The following is a 17,643-nucleotide window of genomic DNA, read 5'->3' as shown; positions in this document are numbered from 1 at the left end:
GTCCCTCCTATGTCCTTCTCATTACATATTCTGTGGCCACTAATATTAGATGAGAAATAGCTTGTCTATTGTTTGTTACATACACAAAAATCTTGCGTATATCTCGATTTAAACAAAAGAAGTAAATGTTACGAAAGACTGGGATGAGAAACAAAACGGAATGTATCGGGTTTTGAGCGCGTACAACCATCAAACCAGAGACCAAAGCAGGGCTCGACAAAACAGAAAGTATCATAGTAAAGTTAATCTCTATTATTTTTCAAAATAACTTTATTCATCGAGACGTAAATAAATTTTAAAAAAAAAATTGATATATTTTTCATCTCCATCGAGTGTTGAGTCCTAATCTCTATGGTTGGTATAGTGGTCAATAAATTAGTTAAAAATCATAGAAAATTATACTTAAATCCCACAAGACTCCACTGGATGGAATTGTTTGATATCTATGTTGATGACTTGGATAGAGAACAAGTTGATACAGACATGCCCGGTAGTCCGGTGCGCTTTCGGAAAAGGACCGGACAACAAGGATCTATTCTATGCAATCTTATAGAGGTTATTTTTATGATTTGAACCCATAACCTACTGGTCACGTGACAATAATTTTACCAATTATACCAAGGCTCCCCTTCTAGACATACCCATCATTAAAAAAAAAAAAAAAAAGCAAAGAGTAGGTGTGTACTGTTGCATCATTTAAGTTATTAAGCCTCTTCTACTTCTTACCAAAAAAATCCACAATCCTTCATTATTTTTCTTGTAGCAAGAATATGTCAATACTAGGCGGCAGGGAAAACAGTAACAAAATGTCTCAACCATATCTCCAACTCCATGAATTCAAGAAACAAGCTTCTTTCTTCCTCAAGGAAAAGATCAAGACAGCTAGATTAGCCTTGACTGATGTTACACCAGCTCAACTGTAAGTTCTTTGCTTTGTACTATGATTTTTAAAATTTGACTTTCTGATCATGATTTGTATTTTTTGAGTAATTCGTGTATAGCTCAGTTATTTTAACGACACAAAAAATAATTTTGCGACTTTACTGTTATATTGGATAAAGTTCAGATACTGTTATAGTGGATAAAGTTCAGATACTAAACTGATTATGTTGTTTGAAGATTGGCAGAAGAAGCAACAAATGGAAATCCAGGTGCACCAGATACAAGAACACTGAAAATGATATCAAAGGCAGCTTTTGAAGTTGATGATTACTGGAGAATTGTTGGGATCCTTCACAAAAAGTCTGTGTTTGTTCCTTTTATTTATTTATTTATTTGTTTATATAAGGACAGTCCGGTGTACTAAGCTCCAGTTATGCGCGGGATCCAGAGAAGGGTCAGACTTCAACGATCTATTGTATATAGCCTTACTCCGCATTTTTGTAATTAATTGTTTTCACGCCTCGAAATCGTGACCTCCTACTCACGTGGCAACAACTTTACCAGTTACGCTAAGGCTCCCTATGACAACAACTTTAATTTTTTTCTTTTCTTTTTGCAGTTTCTTGAATAATATTTTCAGGCTTGATGATGTTTTGATTGCTTTTTTGATTTATGAGGTAGATTGTCAAGTTTTGACAGAAAGAATTGGAGGGTGTCATATAAGGCTGTGATTGTGTTGGAACATTTGTTGACTCATGGACCTGAAAGTGTTGCTGAGGAATTCCAAACTGACAAAGATGTTATCAAGGAAATGGGACACTTTCAACTCATTGATGAGAAAGGGTAATTTATTTATTCTTTTGGAAAAGGTCCAAATTTATTCGTTTACTATACAAAATATCTTAATTTTACCTTCCGTTATACTTTAGGGTTGTTCATACCTCTGTCGTTATCAAATCGTTTCGTATTATACTTTAGGGTTGTTCATACCACTGTCATTATCAAATCGTTTCGTATTTATCCTTGACCTCATGTAGCTCCAACGTAGACTGTGTGATTTCCATGTGTCAAAATACTTGAAAAAAAAGGTCTAGATTTACCCCTCTAGCTACTTTTGACTATGCTTTAAAATTTTCCTCCGTTACATGATTAGGATCCACTTTGGAGTTCCATTAGGATCAAGGTCAAGTACGAGATAATTTGCTAACAGCAAGGGTATGAATGCTTCCTAAACATAATACGCGATAAAATTAAGATACTTCGTACAATAAAGGGGGTGCTTTTTACCATTTTACCCATTCTTTTTGTGGTTCTTTCTTTTTGGCGTAACTGCTAAAGTTGTTGTCATGTGACCAAGAGGTCATGGGTTCGAGCCGTGGAAACAGCCTCTTGCAGAAATGTAGGGTAAGGCTGCGTACGATAAACCCTTGTGGTCCGGCCCTTTTTCGGACCCCGCGCATAGCGGAAGCTTAGTACACCGGGCTGCTCTTCTTCTTCTTTTTTTTTTAAATAAAATCTATATTTGGTAATACAAGTTAAGGTATTTTGAATGATTCTGCAGATTCAACTGGGGGCTAAATGTTAGAAACAAATCAGAGAGGATATTGAAGCTGCTAGAAAATGGACAACTTCTTAGAGATGAGAGAAACAAAGCCAGGAAAATATCAAGAGGGATTGAAGGTTTTGGGAGCTTCAACATTAGGACTAATTCACCTGAAGGAATTTTGGAGGAATCAGCACTAAAACCTTATGGAAGGTCTAATTCTCAGTTTAATGATCATGGAAATGAAGAAGATGAAAATTCAAATTTCAATACTCAAGATTTGATCAACACAAAAATGGAGAAAGTGGAGGATGCTGCAGTTTCTTGGAATCTTGACACTGGTGATAAGTACTTAGTTTCTGGGATTTCTAGTATTAGTTTTAAAGAAAACATGGCTCCAAGTGAAGACATGCATAAGTGGAACTTCAAAGGGGAAGCAAAATCACTTTTGGATGAACAAAAAACAGATCCAAGAATAGGTTTTTCCTCAGAAGAGGATCACCCTTTTACTGAAACCGACCGACTAACATCAGCCTCCCTACTCTCTTCTGGAGATCAAGTCCTCCAAGCATGTCAATAGGGACATCGCCTTTTAATCGCTCTAGTGCATGTGCTAAATAGTTGTTTTACGCGTTCATCTATCTATGAGGAGCAGTCGTGTGACTGCTATATAGAGCTAAGAACACGCCGTTGGCTGTTCCCTCATACCTCTACTACTAGATGTTTTGAGCTTTATTTTGTAACCTACAGGGTACAGCAATGCAGAAATGCAACTGCACTGCTATTTCACGTTCATGAAATAATTGCAACTTTCTTGAAAGAGCTAATACCAAGTTTGTGTTCTTGTTCCTTGTTAGAGGTGATAAAAACAACTTTAAGGGGAAGACGAATTAATGAGTTGGCTTACTAGTGATGATCATGATGTTTCATAGTATATATATATATATATATATATATATATATATATATATATATATATATATATATATATATATATTTATTTAACCATCTGAAATATGGAGGCCGGGAGTCTTGGCATAACGGATAAAGTTACTACCATTTGACTAGGAGGTCACTGGTTCAAGTCGTGGAAACAACCTCTTGCAGAAATACAGGGTAAGACAACGTACAATAGACCCATGTGGTCCCGCCCTCCCCTGGACCCCGCGCAAAGCGGGAGCTTAATGCACCAAACTTTCCTTCTTCTTTTGATAATTTTACACCCTATAGAAAACCTTAGTACCCTATTTATCTTAAATAAATACCATTTTAAAATATTACATCCTATAAATATCTTTTATCCTTTATAGCAAAATATCTAATTATAGTTACATCCTACATTTAAGGTACCATATATGCTAAATAATATTTTTCTCTCTCCTTTTTAGTATTTTCTCTCACATAATCACTATATAACTCCTAAACACGTTCTCTCTCTCTTTTACATTGTGAAATATGCAATGTATTCAACTGTATTTTTGTTTGCAACCGTTCAATTTTCCAGTAAGTTTTCAAATGTATTCATATGTATTCAGCTTACTTATTTTTTATGTCATGTGTGTGGTATCTAGTTTTTAATATGTATTTAGCCTTGTTACTGTATTTAGTCTTCTGTAAGTGTTTGTAGTTGTATTGATATGTATTCAAAACTGATTTGCTATGAAATATGCAATTCTGTAAGTGTTTGCTCTGTTTTTTGCTTCTTTTCACGAAAAAAGGGAGAAGATTATTCTGCTTTCTTTGAGCAGATTAATGTGTACTCGTATTATTTCTTTGAGTTAAATTAGGAGACTATCATGTGAATTTATTTCCTTCCGTTTTTAACAAGTTTAACTTCCCAGAATTTGCGCAAAAATGTTACTGTATTTTATTTGTATTCAGCTTGAATACAGATACCCATTAGCTGGAGTTCCCGTTTTTACGCCTATTTTTTTGGTTGTATTAATAAATACAACTGCTTAAATACATGAAATACATTGTATAAAAACATAAAAGGTATCTATAACAAGTAATATAGCAAAGGGTATCTATAAATGACTAATTAGGGCTAAAAGATGGTGCTTTATGAAAAATTCTCAAATAAATTCACATGATAGTCCAGCTAATCTCTTCTGAAATATGAAGCCCACTGGGCACCGGCCTCACTAATCCGGACTTGTGCTGAATTAGCACACTAAAGAGAACTCAAGCCCTATACTTCTGTTTAAGGGTAGAGATATTCCAACCATGGCATGAGAATATAAGGGTCGTCTTCGTCTTATATTTACATTACGTCCTTTAATCATGCCCAACTGGGCTTTTCTCTCTTGGAAATAACCTTCAATCGCAAAGTCAATAATTTAACTACTTCAGATGAGAGTTATATTTTCCCAATAGTTCAGCAACATTTAGCATCTCAGGAAAATAGACAATGAAACAACTTTAAGCTATAGAGTGCAAAATAAGTCTATTTTTATGATAACTACTACAGTGCATCCGAGACAGTTTCAATGTTCTCTAGACTGTAATCAACACAATGTCTTTCCATTTTGCGGTATTAGAGATCTACGATAATGCGGTCACTTACCTTATATTTCGCAAGGCTAGTTCTATATTTCTATGTTACCTTTGTATCCTAGGCTCCTAGAATACATACATTTGGATTTACAATAGTCTATGTTATTACTAAGTGAGGAATTCTAAGTTGCATAGCCAATCCTGGATAGCAAGTCGCAAGGAATGATTAGGAGTTAGCTCCAAATGGCTTAGTTTCAAATTGGTCATTGGAGAAGTATCATGACCACTTTCCAGCCATCCTTGAATGGCCTCTCCTTCATATGTGAACCCGTCTGCAGCGATCTGAGGGTCAAGCATTATGTCCTGAAAGAAAATTCACAACGACCTGAGCATTTTGCAGCAAACATGAAACCCAAAGAAATTGTTTTTACCAACAAATCAGAGCATGAATATCTAAAAAAAGGTACAGCATAGAAGATGGCAGGCAATAATAGCAATAAACATAGCACACTAGCTTGATCATCTTCAATTTAACTAGTGACTAAATTTGGGCATACATCGACAGGCCTAAGAAGTCATGCAAGTGGAACAGCTCAATGCATTAACCTCACAGCCTACAAGTAAGTTTTTAATTCCGTCTTTTATTGGAAGGGGTGGCGTTGTAGGGTGGAGAAACGATAGGGCTGGATGTTGAACCTTGGACCTCTAAGATGCAGAATGGGAGCATTACCAGTTTGCTCCCATTCAATTCTTTTCTTATTAATACATATACGATTATATCCAAATATAGAAAACTAAGTTAACTCATCATTATGTCTTGTTATCCTGCTTCCCTAGGACCAAAATCTTTTCATATGATTGAATAGTACGGAAAGCATAACTAACCTGGCGAATTGGACATACAAAAAAAGATGGCACTGATTGCTCTTCCAGTACATGCAAGTTCTCTAGCTCCATTACAAGAGTCGGTGTCAGCTCAGGCCTATCCCTACTGTTAACTTCACAGCATTGCAAAGCCAGTTCTGCTAATCTCCTTGACACATATGTAGACCATTCTCCAGCAGATGAATCCAAAAGAGACTCTAATTCTGCGCATGAGACTGCCCTGCGTACTTCACTCAGTAATCCTGCTAGAGTTCTTCCAGTGAGTATTTGAAGGATAATTAGTCCAAATGAGTAAATGTCCGACTTAGTTGTCAGCGCTCCAGTTATATGAAATTCAGGATCAGTGTATGAAAAGAGACCCTTTGGTTCACTCTGACGACCAAAACTTGGGCAGCGCAGGGTTTGCTGAGGAATCAGGCTAGATATCCCGGTATCACATATTTTGCAGCTGTCTGTCGAATCAAGGAGCATATTCTCAGGCCTCAGATCCCCATGTGCAATCTGTTCAGGGTAGGAAGAGTGCAAAAACAGAAGAGCACTTGCAATTTCAGAAATAATTCGTGCTCGCATCTTCCAATTCATGGGACTAATGTTTTTGCAAAATAGGCGGTCTTGGAGGCTCCGACCAGGTATATATTCATAAACAAGGCACCAGGCTTCCGGACATACACCAAGTAAAGTAACCAGTTGAGGATGCCGTAACTTAGCTAGAATTTCCACCTGCATATGGAAAAGATAATTATATGAGCAAGCACATAAAAATCATAGAATTTGTTGGCAGAGAAAATTATGAGGTTCCATTTTAGCTTATGAATTATGATGAATGACAAACTAGGTTCAAGGAAATGTCCACGCACTTCAGTTGGATGATATTAAGGAAAATCACATGCTAGACATTATGAGACCAATTGATTTATATAGCTGAAAGGGAACTCTGAAATAAAGAAACTTAGAGTGGATTTCCAGATCCTATCTAAATGCAGTTTGTGAATATAAAGGAGATTTTTGACCTGTTCAAAAAACTGTGACTGCTGTTGCATATTATGTGGATGCAATTGCTTAATAACAACTGTTTTATCTGCCAGTTCTCCTTTGAACACATCAGCATATCCTCCTTGACCAATCCTGAAGCTCTCAGAAAAGTTGCATGTTGCTGTCTGCAATTCGGACAGTGAAAATTCCAACAACGCAGGTGATGCAGACCACTCGCCACTTGCACTTAGTACTCCATCTTTTCCGCGATTCTTCCACCGATTAATCCAGTTCATGGCTTCAGTATTTTGCTGCAGAAGTTTGCGCTTCTCCTGCCGGAGAGTTGCTATGGAGGAATGAATTAACGTCAATTCTCCAGCAATCTCTTCACACCGCTGATCGGCCTCCTGTGTACGACTATCTAGGAGGGCTATATTTCTCATGGCCTTGCGCAGCTCACTAGTTTTCTCCTCTCTCTCCTTCAAGAGCTTTTCTTTTTCCAGCAATATATTTTCCAAAGCAACCTCAGCTTCCTTCCTCAGTTTAACTTCATGCGCATGAGCAGATTCAAATGCTTTTACCTATAACAAAGCAAACATTCTGACATTAGCAGCCTAAGAAGTGCTTTCAGTCCATTATAGATGTTACAAGAAGGAGAAATGACATTATTGTCCACATACAATTCCTCTTACACTGGTACTTTCTACTCTACATAGAATTACATACTGGCCCTAAGAATGACTACTCTTATAATACAGATGTACATGCAGTAGCAAATTACTTGGTTGCAAACGTAGAGTATAGTAGTTCTATAAGTGATGCAGCAATGCACAGAATGCAACATCAAAAAATTTAAGCTTGAGTAAGCCCATAGTGGGTCTATGGGTAAAGTAGACATGATCACTTTGGTCCACAAGTGAATGTGAAGCCAGAATATAAGAAAAGCTAATAACTGTAATTTAGCTTCATAGCCCTCCATAGATAGCATGTTTGTGATATCTAGCAGCAACCAAATTTTATCATGCATCAATATAGTTCTTCCTCAAAAGATTAAGTAATGGAATGATCTTTAGAGCAATACGAATAAGGGCTCCTCTACTGGAATACAAAACTAGCGGTTACCTTTCTCATGGCTTCCACAGCTTCAGCTTCCAGTTTTTTGCGCTTAAGCATCTCTGCAATAGCTTCATTCCTTGATGATTCAAATTCTATGCAGACTTCTTCAAGCTGTTTGTATAAACTTTCCAACTCGACATCAGGGGACTCCATTTGTTCAGCAGAAGAAGCACAACTGCTACCAGTGCTAGGGCTTGTTGAAATAGATAAACTAGGGAAAATGATTGGATTGCTTCTGCTAGTAGAAGAAAAGTTCTTGGGCCATAAACCAGTGTCTGATGAAATTCCCTCCTCAAATATTAAACTTTTGATTCCAGATGACAGTAGGTCCCTAGACGAGCTTGACCGAGCACGTTCTGGCGAGAGGATAACCTCTCTCTTGCAAGACGTTAGAGACCGAGATCTTAAACTGCATGCATCAGCTACCACTGCTCGAGTATTAGCAGAAATAGGTCCAATGAAGCTTGAGCAATCAGGAGGCTGTCTAGTCCAGACTAGTTTCCCTTTGTAGACAAAGAATATTTCACAGAATGAAGGGAAATATGCGGCAGCAAAACTTGCTTTCTGGGAGCTTTTCTTGACCTTCACACAACTGTATATGAAGGGTAAGCTCGGGTACAATAGACAAGATCCATATGATGAAATTTCAGAACGATGCAAACTGCAGAAACTGATATACATTCTATTCCAGTAAATACAGGTGAAGCAAAAAGAAAAGGTGAAAGAAAAGATCCACAGACGATATCAACTAGATGGGATAAGGCTCTTTCATGTTAATCCTTACATTAAGTTCAGTCTTTAGCAAGAATTTTTTCATGTTTGTTTAAAGACTTGTATGTTAGTTTAAAAAAGAAGACAGATTGAGAGAACCTTAGCTTAAAACAATTGATTTGTCCTAAAAGACAGATTGTTATGTGCTGGAATGAACTTGAAGTGGTCCCAAATAGAGCAGATGGAAATAGAGGATTCATATAACCGACCCTACTAGTTCAGGGTTGAAGCGTTGTTATCGTCGTCATTGTTATCGTGAAATTCCCCAGTTCTACAAGCAAAGACAACCTCTCCAGATTTCTAGACCTCTTAATTTGACCTCTATTCCCATTTCTCCAACAGTGAAAAAAATGACCAGCCTAAGTGTTTTCTGTGAGAAATCTTAGTACGTGATCTGTTCTCATTGGACGAAGTCACCTAGTACAATACATATACGGGTAGGAGATAGAGGTACCCAATGGATTAGTTGGACGCACGCAACCAGGCCCAGACACTGCCATTATTTTTATAAATAAAAAAAAGATTTTATTTTCTTTCGCAAATTGGGTCACTCAGGAAAAATGATATCAAGTTTACCAAAAAAAATTACAACCTTTCATTCAGATCCTAGGCACACAAATACAACCACGTGAATTGAGATATTTTAGTGTCCAGAAGTTCTTTTCAAAAAGATAAAACTCCTCAAAATTTGTCACAAATTGAATCATGTAATATAATCCAGGATTCACAAGTGCAATCATAATCTACAGCAGTTCAAACAGTTCACTCGCACTTGAAAGTAAATTAAATGAAGAAAAGCTGAAGACCTACTCTGGTATAGCCCCAATTATAAGCTTTCGGATGTTATGTTTGTTGACAAAATCAAGAATTCCTTTAAGGACAAAATGTGCTTCAACTATAGCAACACTTGCTTTAACCTGAAAAGATTATTGATTTCTTCGGTAAGTGACTGCACAGGTAGCATGATATAGGTAAATACTCAAATCATTGGCATAACATATGCATCATTAATTTTGAAAAGAAAAGCGGGATTTTACAGTACATAGATCATGATATTGTGAAAACACTAGTGTCACAGAGGTAAAAAATATCTAAACATGTTCCTGAATGTAGTATAGCAGCAATAGAATGTCAAATCTAGGGACATACCATCACAACAGAGACAAACAAAGTTATAAGACAAACATTGGATAAAGTGTAGCAAGGATGAAAGTATTAGAAAAATAATTTAATATAAGGGAATTCTATTCTTTGTTTTGGATGTAACATAGGACATTAAAAAGTAGAAAAGGGAGAAAAGAAAAGAAAAGAATATGTTTTGGGGTTTAACCAATTCAAGCTTTCAAGCAGTGACATGGAATGAATCAATGTTTTTGTCGAGTTGTCTCTTTTCCACGCATTGATAGCTTAAATAATGTGTTATTACAAAAATGAGAAAGAGGGGAGGGGAAGAATAAAAGGAGTTAACTTTTAAAGAGATAGGAGGGTGGAGAGACAGCAACCGGAGAATACTTAGAGAAGAGGGGAGCGATCTGGAGCGCCCAAGGGTGTGACCTAGTGATTGATGAAGTGATGGAGAATCATGAGGTCTCAAATTCAAATCCCAGCGAAGACAAAAAAAATTAGGTGATTTCTTCCTATCTGTCTAAGGGCATAGTTACCCTAGTATCTGTGCTGGTGGGAGGTAGCATGTACCGGGTGGACTAGTCAAGGCACACACAAGCTAGCCTGGACACCACCCTCACCAAAAAAAAAAAAAGAGCGGTCTGGAGAGAGAAACATTCAGACATTGCTTGAGATGGAGAGTCGAGAGCCAGGAGCCCAACAATTTTCAACTTTTCTCATATCCTCACCTCTTTTCTTCGAATAAGAATATCTTGACAATCGCATCACTTTTTACTTCCTCAGGATTTTCTTTGACATCCAAAAAAAGAAAATAAATTCATTAGAATTCCTTTTCTTTTCGTTCAGCACATCCTCTGATCCAGACATGGAATAATTCCAATCATCAGAAGAAAATTTATTTCTATTTTTTTTTCCTGATCAGTAGAAAAAACTATTTCTATCTTAATTTCTCTAAATTGTTCGATATTTTTCAACCATAAGTCTGTTCATTTTCATATCCACATTCAGTGTTTTTTCATTGAAAATTCGACATGTGTTCTTCAGAAGGAAAAAAAGTAAAAGAGGAGAGAAAAGCCAAACATCATTCATGAATGAACCTTTCTCTTCTGATAGCATTCCCGTTAGTCCATCAATACTTCATCATGATAGAAAATTCATATCAGGATACAGATGCGACACAGTTGTGATCGATGCCTCGACAGAATAAGGTGAAAATTTACAATGGTGCTTAAGTTTCTACAATTACTAAAGGGATAGTAAAAGTTAGGATGGAGAAGGAATTTTGGTGAAGAGGGGCAGGCAAATACATTGAACTAATTTCATTTTTGTTAAGGTTGATATTCAGTAAGATAGAATGGCGGATATTCCAAAGTTCAAGAGAGAGAGAGAGAGAGAGAGAGAGAGAGAGAGAGAGAGAGAGAGAGAGAGAGAGGGAGAGAAAGAGGAGGAGGAGGTAGGGGGGACTGGACAATAAGAGAAACTGTACATGGAAGGACTCAAAGATGGTATTCATATATTGGTGCCATAAGAGCCAGGATTTTCGGCAGAAAGCACGGAAACGTATCCTCTCGCGACTGCTGTTTTAACGTTTTGCTCATCCTCAACATTAATCGGAAAATTTGAGTTAATGCTTGTGGAAAAGATTGTAACGACGCATTAAGACAACAAGTTAAAGTCAAGATATTTGATTGTGGTCCCAATTTGTGCAACCGACCATTCTATTAAGTAAAATTTCTCAACAAAAAGCCCACAAATACACAATCCAAACCTGAACCTGAGCCCTGAAATAATCCCAGCACAAGGTTTTGGAACAAAAATGAGTTGTTGACATCTGGCTCATAAGTCATTTTGAAACAAAATGCACAAAATCCTCTAGCAGCTTTTAATGATATAGGATAAGAATTCTCACCATTTAAGATATGAAGTTTTTAAGTGACCTTGATGATCATTCATACAACATAAGAACCATAAAAGGAAATGGTCCAATCTAGTTTATCGTACTCAGACGTGTTTAGAGATGTCGCATTCAGACACTTGCCCCTGTAACACACTAACAATTTATGCAAATCATACCAAAATAAGTATGTCCACTAAGATAACATTACTGAATTAAATTCAGTAGAAAATGTTGCAGATGCCCTTAATTTGTGTTCATCAACGACAATTGCGAGTAATAAAATGACCTTTTGTGAAAATAGACCACACTTCCAAAACAAATTAGTTAAGTAAAGTAACAATGCACGACCTAGACAGAACAATTATTCTAAACATTGAGAAGGAAACAGTGGAAGAGTGATACATAACGTATAAATGACATTTCAAACATCATAATAACAGTCCAGAGCACTCCACACCAATCAGACACACGATACCTTCGATTTGCAGCACACGTTCAAATAACGAGATAGAAGTTTCCTAGCCTCTTCTCTCTCCGCATCTCGAAATGCAGATACCACTTCCGCATTAGCTTGAGTAGCCGGCAATCTTCCTACTGCATAAAAATTACAAGTATGGACAATTATACATGAGTGTATGTTGAAAGAATCATTAATTCCTCCAGAATACTCTACTCTGAATTAAAATGTGATTAGTATCGCAGAAAATGTTTTCAAACGTGTCATTTGGCGCGAATGAAAATGTTTATCATACTCCAAGAAATTATATTCTAGAACATTTTCTACATTTAGGTTTACCAAAATAGATGACATGTGGTAATTGTACAAGGAAAAATATTTGGTACAAGGATACATTTTTAGTGATATTTATGAGTATTAAAAACAGTGACTAATGTTGACTGAAGCAAATGATATGGACTTAAAATTAGGATCGTTATAAAGGAAACTTTTGCTCATTCCTTTCCGGTAGAAAATATTTTTCCTGGACAAAACTTTTTCGTAATTCAAGGCAATCAAACATTTGAAGGGGAGCCTTGGAGCAACGGTAAAGTTGACCTATAAGCTACGGGTTAGAGCCGTGAAAGCAGCTACTAATGCTTGCATTAGGATAAGCTGTCAACATCATACCCCTTGGGTGCTACCCTTCCCCGGACCTTGCATAAATGCCACCGGGCTGCCCTTTAAGGTAATCAAACATTCCTTACAGACCAAAACTTTATCAAATATTGAACAACATTTGAGTAAAAGAATATGAATTTATAATCATGAAACATTCTTAAAGACCAAAACTTTATCAATTTACTGATTAATATTTTTGTAAAAGAACATGATTTACATGATATATCATCAACTTGTATACCCTAGAAAACACTAGAAATGATCCAAAAAAAACAATTTTTTAAGCTATAACATTTTCCATAGAAAGTATAAACATTTTTTCTTTGCAACAAATGCACCCTAAAAGATCAAAAAATTATCAATTTATATAACAACATTTTAGCAAAAGATGATAAATTTATATATAAACAGAGACTTACATAAAGTGGGTATATAAGGAGAAGGTTCAAGAACATAAAAAATACAAATTTCTGAGTTCCCAAATGTTTTACAAGCCCATTGAACCAAAGCAACATTTTTATTCACAGACTTTCCAACTGCTATATACACTTTAGGCTCATTTTGTTCTTCTACGATTTCTCTCGTTTGAGGAGTGATGATTTGGCTAGTTCTGTAAAACCCACGTCGATAAGTGGCCATAGAAGAAAACCCAGAAAGGGAATTTGAAGAAGGAGTAAGAGGAGTAGGAGAAGGGGTTAACAACTCCATTGTTATTGAATATCAAGAACGAACTGGCTGGGACAAAGTTGAGTTACTTTCTTTTGTTCGTTTTTAACGTTTTTTTGTGTAATTTGAGGACTTTTTAGTCTTTTTAGGCTCGTGTCTGCATCACACGACTTAAATGAAAATATCCTTAAATAATGAGAAAATCTAGAAAAGGTTTTCAACTTTTAAAAAGCCAAAGCTAATGATGATTTCTTAATCTTAACTAATAAATCAAGCAAAAACAATATGTTCTTAGAAGATTTTCTTAATCTTAATTTATAAATCCATAAAAAATAATATGTTCTTAGATCGGTTACAACTTAATGGGTTTAAACTTCACTTTACGTAACAGTGAACGCTCGTAAAATAGAAAACAAATAGTATAATGCATGCAAGTTATTCTGAACTCTGCCGTAATAACATAATAAAATAAAATAGATAACAAGTAGCAAGTAACAGATTTTAAGTCGTAATCTTTCAACTTTTTAGATAACGCTCTTAATTTCTATTAGGTAAGTTAATTTGAAGTTGACAGTTAAAACTTGATTAATATAATAGTCACTAGAAAATAAATGTACTTTATTATTATGATTTTACGAATTTAAACATCTCAAAATGGAAGAATGAGCTCTTTTCCCGCCTCGCGAATCCATGAGGAAAGCGGTTTAGAGGTCCTATTTATCGCAAGTCCACTCACCTTTAAAATTATTGAAGAAAAATATCGTTAAAATTATTAGATATAATAATGTCTAGATTAAAGGATATATTCAAATATTAAATCGTAATCTTATAAAAAGAAAATTAATCCAACCTAGGTAACAGAGATTTCTCTATAATAATTTTTTTTTAAAAAGTGGCTTAACAATTAGTTCAAACATACAGCTTTTCTTCAAATATTTTTGCCTTAAAAAGAAATTAATCAGAAAACCGTAACAAATTGAAGATGATATTAGAGCAAAGGGAGAAAAAAGAATAGGAAAGTTTGAGTGTCGCAGTTTAGTACTTTATAATAATGCTTCACTTTTTATTAAATTAAAAAATATAATAAAGTTCCACCTAATAAAGAATGAATGAGCTAACACTAACTACTCCACTAAGAGCCAAATCTATAACTAGTATTTCGTAGTTTAGCATTTAAAGCGAGAATAAAACAATGTAGCTTCTTAATTAGCTGCTTATTCAACTAAACTTAATATTTTAATATTGAACATATATAAGTGTATATGCGCAGGGGCGTACGCAAGATTTTCACAAACGGTCTCAATATTTATAAAAGAACGGAGAATAAAAAATATTAATTGTCACACTACATGATAAGAAATAACCTTAATCAATTTGTTTTATTGATTTAAAAGAGATTACGAGTTCAATTATGCCAAACTACAACTTTTAATAATAGATACTCTCTCAAATATTTGACAAAAATATGATCTAGTTGTGGTTTGAACCTCTGACCTCCTAGCGAAACAAATAATTTAATCAGCAAGTCAAATTACAATATGCATCAAGTGGTGTCATTTTCTTTACCTTATTGTATTCGTATAGTATTACTACATATATTTTATAAAAAAATCCGATAAAATGATATCACGTGGCAACACTTGGTTCTACGTACATTCGTCCCTGCATATGTGAAAATAACTAAAAAAATTAACAAATATAATATTTTGAAACCATAATATTAAAAGTACAATAAATTTAGTATTAAATAGTATTTTAAAGGTTGAATTTATCATGTTTAAATCTTGAATCCGTCTTTGCTAACTACTTTTAAATTTATTTGAACTAATAATTTGTTGCTAATTTAATTTGTACTTAATTAATTGAGATTAGGTATGCTTTGTTGACTTTAGGAAGTTATCTTTTGTTTTCGACCTCTTCTCCTCCTCCAAGAGCTTCTGAGGTTTTTAATAAAAAAGTCCGAAATGTAACAGTATTAATACAGTAATACTAAACTACTAATGACGAAGAGTTTTCCTTTTCGTACCTACTTTGACCTGTGATGATTCATGTCATTCTTTTATTTTTTGGCAAGAGGAGAAACTCGCGACCGCTACAATTTCTGCTACAGCCTCTATCCTTCAGGTGAGCACAATGTGGTGAGCATTTTGTGTGCACTGAGTAAACCTTTCTCTGTGTAATAGCTTGCAAACCACATACGGAATGTAAGCCGCTCAACCCAAAAGGCATTGAGGCGGGATTCGATCCTAGGTTGATTCATGTCATATTGATATTCTACTTTTACATATTATCCACTAGTCTAACTAATTTCAATTATAGACAGATTTGCGATTGGCAAGTTAATTATTTGACCATTCAGCCAAAAATAATAACATTCGCTATAAATATACAAAAAAAAATGGCTACTATTTTTTAGGACGGTTATACTGTATAGTTTTCCTTCACAATTTAAGTTAATTTGCTCGTGCTATTTTCTTGATGATAAGTCTAAATTTGTTTAGAATAAATATATGCTATTATTGTTTTTTTAAAACTAACTATTTCGAGTTAAATACGGTGAATATGTTTGCACCTGTTGCACAAAGCTAAAAAACAAAAGTCAATTTTCAACAGTGTGCTATACATCAATCCAATCAAAATTAATTATCTATGAAAAAAATTAATGAACTTTTGTGGACCATGATCCTCGGAAGCACCAAATTTTAATATTTCTATCATATCATATAACGAAAAGTGGATAATGCAGCCAAAAGAGAATTGGTTATGAAAAATTATTAATTTTTTGATTTGTCAAAAAGCAGTGATGAAAGCAACAAATCTTGGTTAATCAAGACCAATGAAGTCTTTGTGGGGTGGTGAGGGGGGTGGGGTGCGGGGGAGGTTTATATAGAAAATGCCAGATTTTTTTCAAAAAGATAAGTATATGTTTTTTTTTCTTGGCTATACATTTGAATGCGATGGTTGCATTGGTAAGAAAAATATATTTCAGTATTTGAATTTGGTTTTAATTTTTTTTCGAAAACAACCTCTTTGTCCTTTCAGGGGTAGGGATAAGGCTGTGACAGAGATGACAAAATGATTAAAAGAAAAAAGTTAACCACCCATATTATTCATTAAAATGGGTTGGCTAATGAACTTTTTTAAAATGGCTCAAAAGTTTAAATGTAAAATTAAACCAACTTTTACATTTGTAAAGCCTCAAATTGGGAGTTCCTCAAGTTAGGGAGACCGAGAATTCTCCCAAATGTGATCATATGCAAGGAATCATGGATAATATGATTACCTTTATTATCCGTCGGTTAACCCGTCTTTATCCATATTAAATATGGGTCGGGTCGGATAATTTATCTGTGTTTTTCATTACATGTCTTCGACCGGAACCATATTCGACCCTACCTGCCCGCTTGCCAATTGCCACTCCTAGGCTGCGTACATCTTACACTCCCTAGACCCTATTTGTAGGAAAATGCTGGATTTGTTGTTGTTGAATTTGGTTTAATTTTTGAAAAGTTTGGTTCTTGAAAGACTTTTGAGTTTTGAAAGATTATGTTGGAAAAGAGTTCCAGTGTGCGTTTAAATTAGCTATTGAGAAAATATTTTGGGAAAACATTTATGTGCTATTTTCGAAAACTTTCTTTTGAATTGTTTCTATTTTTATTTTATTCGTAACATCACCAAAGAACTATGTTTGTTTCCAATCTTCATTCCAAAGAAAGGGAAACGTCTTTATTGAAAGATCGTAGCCTGTTATCTAATATCTACAGTCGATACTTTAGTTCTTAATATGGATACTCTTTTTCTTTTAATTAATTAATTCATTATTATATGTATAACGCCAATTATTTTTGAAGAGCTTGCAGCACTAGAGTGCTACATTTTTCATAGCAGATGTCATATTAAAACGGGTCTCGCTAAATGGCCAATGAAGTAGGTTGAAAATTATGAGATCTTAAGTTTAAATCTCAGCACATACAAAACACATTAAGTGATCTTTTCCCATCCATCAAGTCTTGATGGATCCGAGTTACAAGATACTGTGGAATTAGTCAAGATGTGCGTAAGCTGACTCGAACACCATGATTATAAAAAATAGTTACTTCTCTATGTAATATGTTATGTACTTACGTACGGACATAATGGAAAACAATTGGAGTTAGCATTGAAGGACAAAAG

At 35.0% G+C, this 17,643-nt stretch overlaps 2 protein-coding genes across 3 annotated transcripts; one reads left to right on the top strand and one right to left on the bottom strand.

The window, feature by feature from the left end:
• The first annotated feature begins 713 nt into the window (after positions 1-713).
• Positions 714-3,274, top strand: LOC104224062 (epsin-3). Of its 2 annotated transcripts, XM_009775617.2 has the most exons (4): positions 716-919; positions 1,120-1,242; positions 1,564-1,725; positions 2,444-3,274. In XM_009775617.2, the coding sequence occupies exons 1-4, from the start codon at positions 771-773 to the stop codon at positions 3,003-3,005; spliced, it is 996 nt and encodes a 331-aa protein (XP_009773919.1). In that variant the 5' UTR covers positions 716-770; the 3' UTR covers positions 3,006-3,274. The 2 variants fall into 2 exon arrangements, with proteins under 2 accessions (XP_009773921.1, XP_009773919.1); XM_009775619.2 differs by lacking the exon at positions 1,564-1,725 and having other exon boundaries at positions 714-919.
• A 1,580-nt stretch (positions 3,275-4,854) lies between these two features.
• On the bottom strand, positions 4,855-13,547 carry LOC104224063 (U-box domain-containing protein 33-like). Its single transcript, XM_009775621.2, has 7 exons — positions 13,224-13,547; positions 12,163-12,281; positions 9,476-9,582; positions 7,901-8,486; positions 6,817-7,359; positions 5,807-6,526; positions 4,855-5,284 (listed from the first exon to the last, which is right to left on the bottom strand). The coding sequence occupies exons 1-7, from the start codon at positions 13,510-13,512 to the stop codon at positions 5,090-5,092; spliced, it is 2,559 nt and encodes an 852-aa protein (XP_009773923.1). The 5' UTR covers positions 13,513-13,547; the 3' UTR covers positions 4,855-5,089.
• Positions 13,548-17,643: the final 4,096 nt, after the last annotated feature.

This window comes from Nicotiana sylvestris, chromosome 11, assembly GCF_000393655.2.
Source record: "Nicotiana sylvestris chromosome 11, ASM39365v2, whole genome shotgun sequence".
Taxonomy (NCBI): domain Eukaryota; kingdom Viridiplantae; phylum Streptophyta; class Magnoliopsida; order Solanales; family Solanaceae; genus Nicotiana; species Nicotiana sylvestris.
This window is presented reverse-complemented; position numbering and strand designations above follow the sequence as displayed.

Excerpts from the sequence above, each read along its gene's own strand:
- LOC104224062 (XM_009775617.2), top strand. The coding sequence starts at position 771 with ATGTCAATACTAGGCGGCAGGGAAAACAGTAACAAAATGTCTCAACCA. Across the intron at positions 920-1,119 it reads GATGTTACACCAGCTCAACT|ATTGGCAGAAGAAGCAACAA; the intron begins GTAAGTTCTTTG and ends TGTTGTTTGAAG. Across the intron at positions 1,243-1,563 it reads GTTGGGATCCTTCACAAAAA|ATTGTCAAGTTTTGACAGAA; the intron begins GTCTGTGTTTGT and ends TTTATGAGGTAG.
- LOC104224063 (XM_009775621.2), bottom strand. The coding sequence starts at position 13,512 with ATGGAGTTGTTAACCCCTTCTCCTACTCCTCTTACTCCTTCTTCAAAT. Across the intron at positions 12,282-13,223 it reads TCCTTATATACCCACTTTAT|TAGGAAGATTGCCGGCTACT; the intron begins GTAAGTCTCTGT and ends ATTTTTATGCAG. Across the intron at positions 8,487-9,475 it reads ATAATTGGGGCTATACCAGA|TTGTGTGAAGGTCAAGAAAA; the intron begins GTAGGTCTTCAG and ends CTTCATATACAG.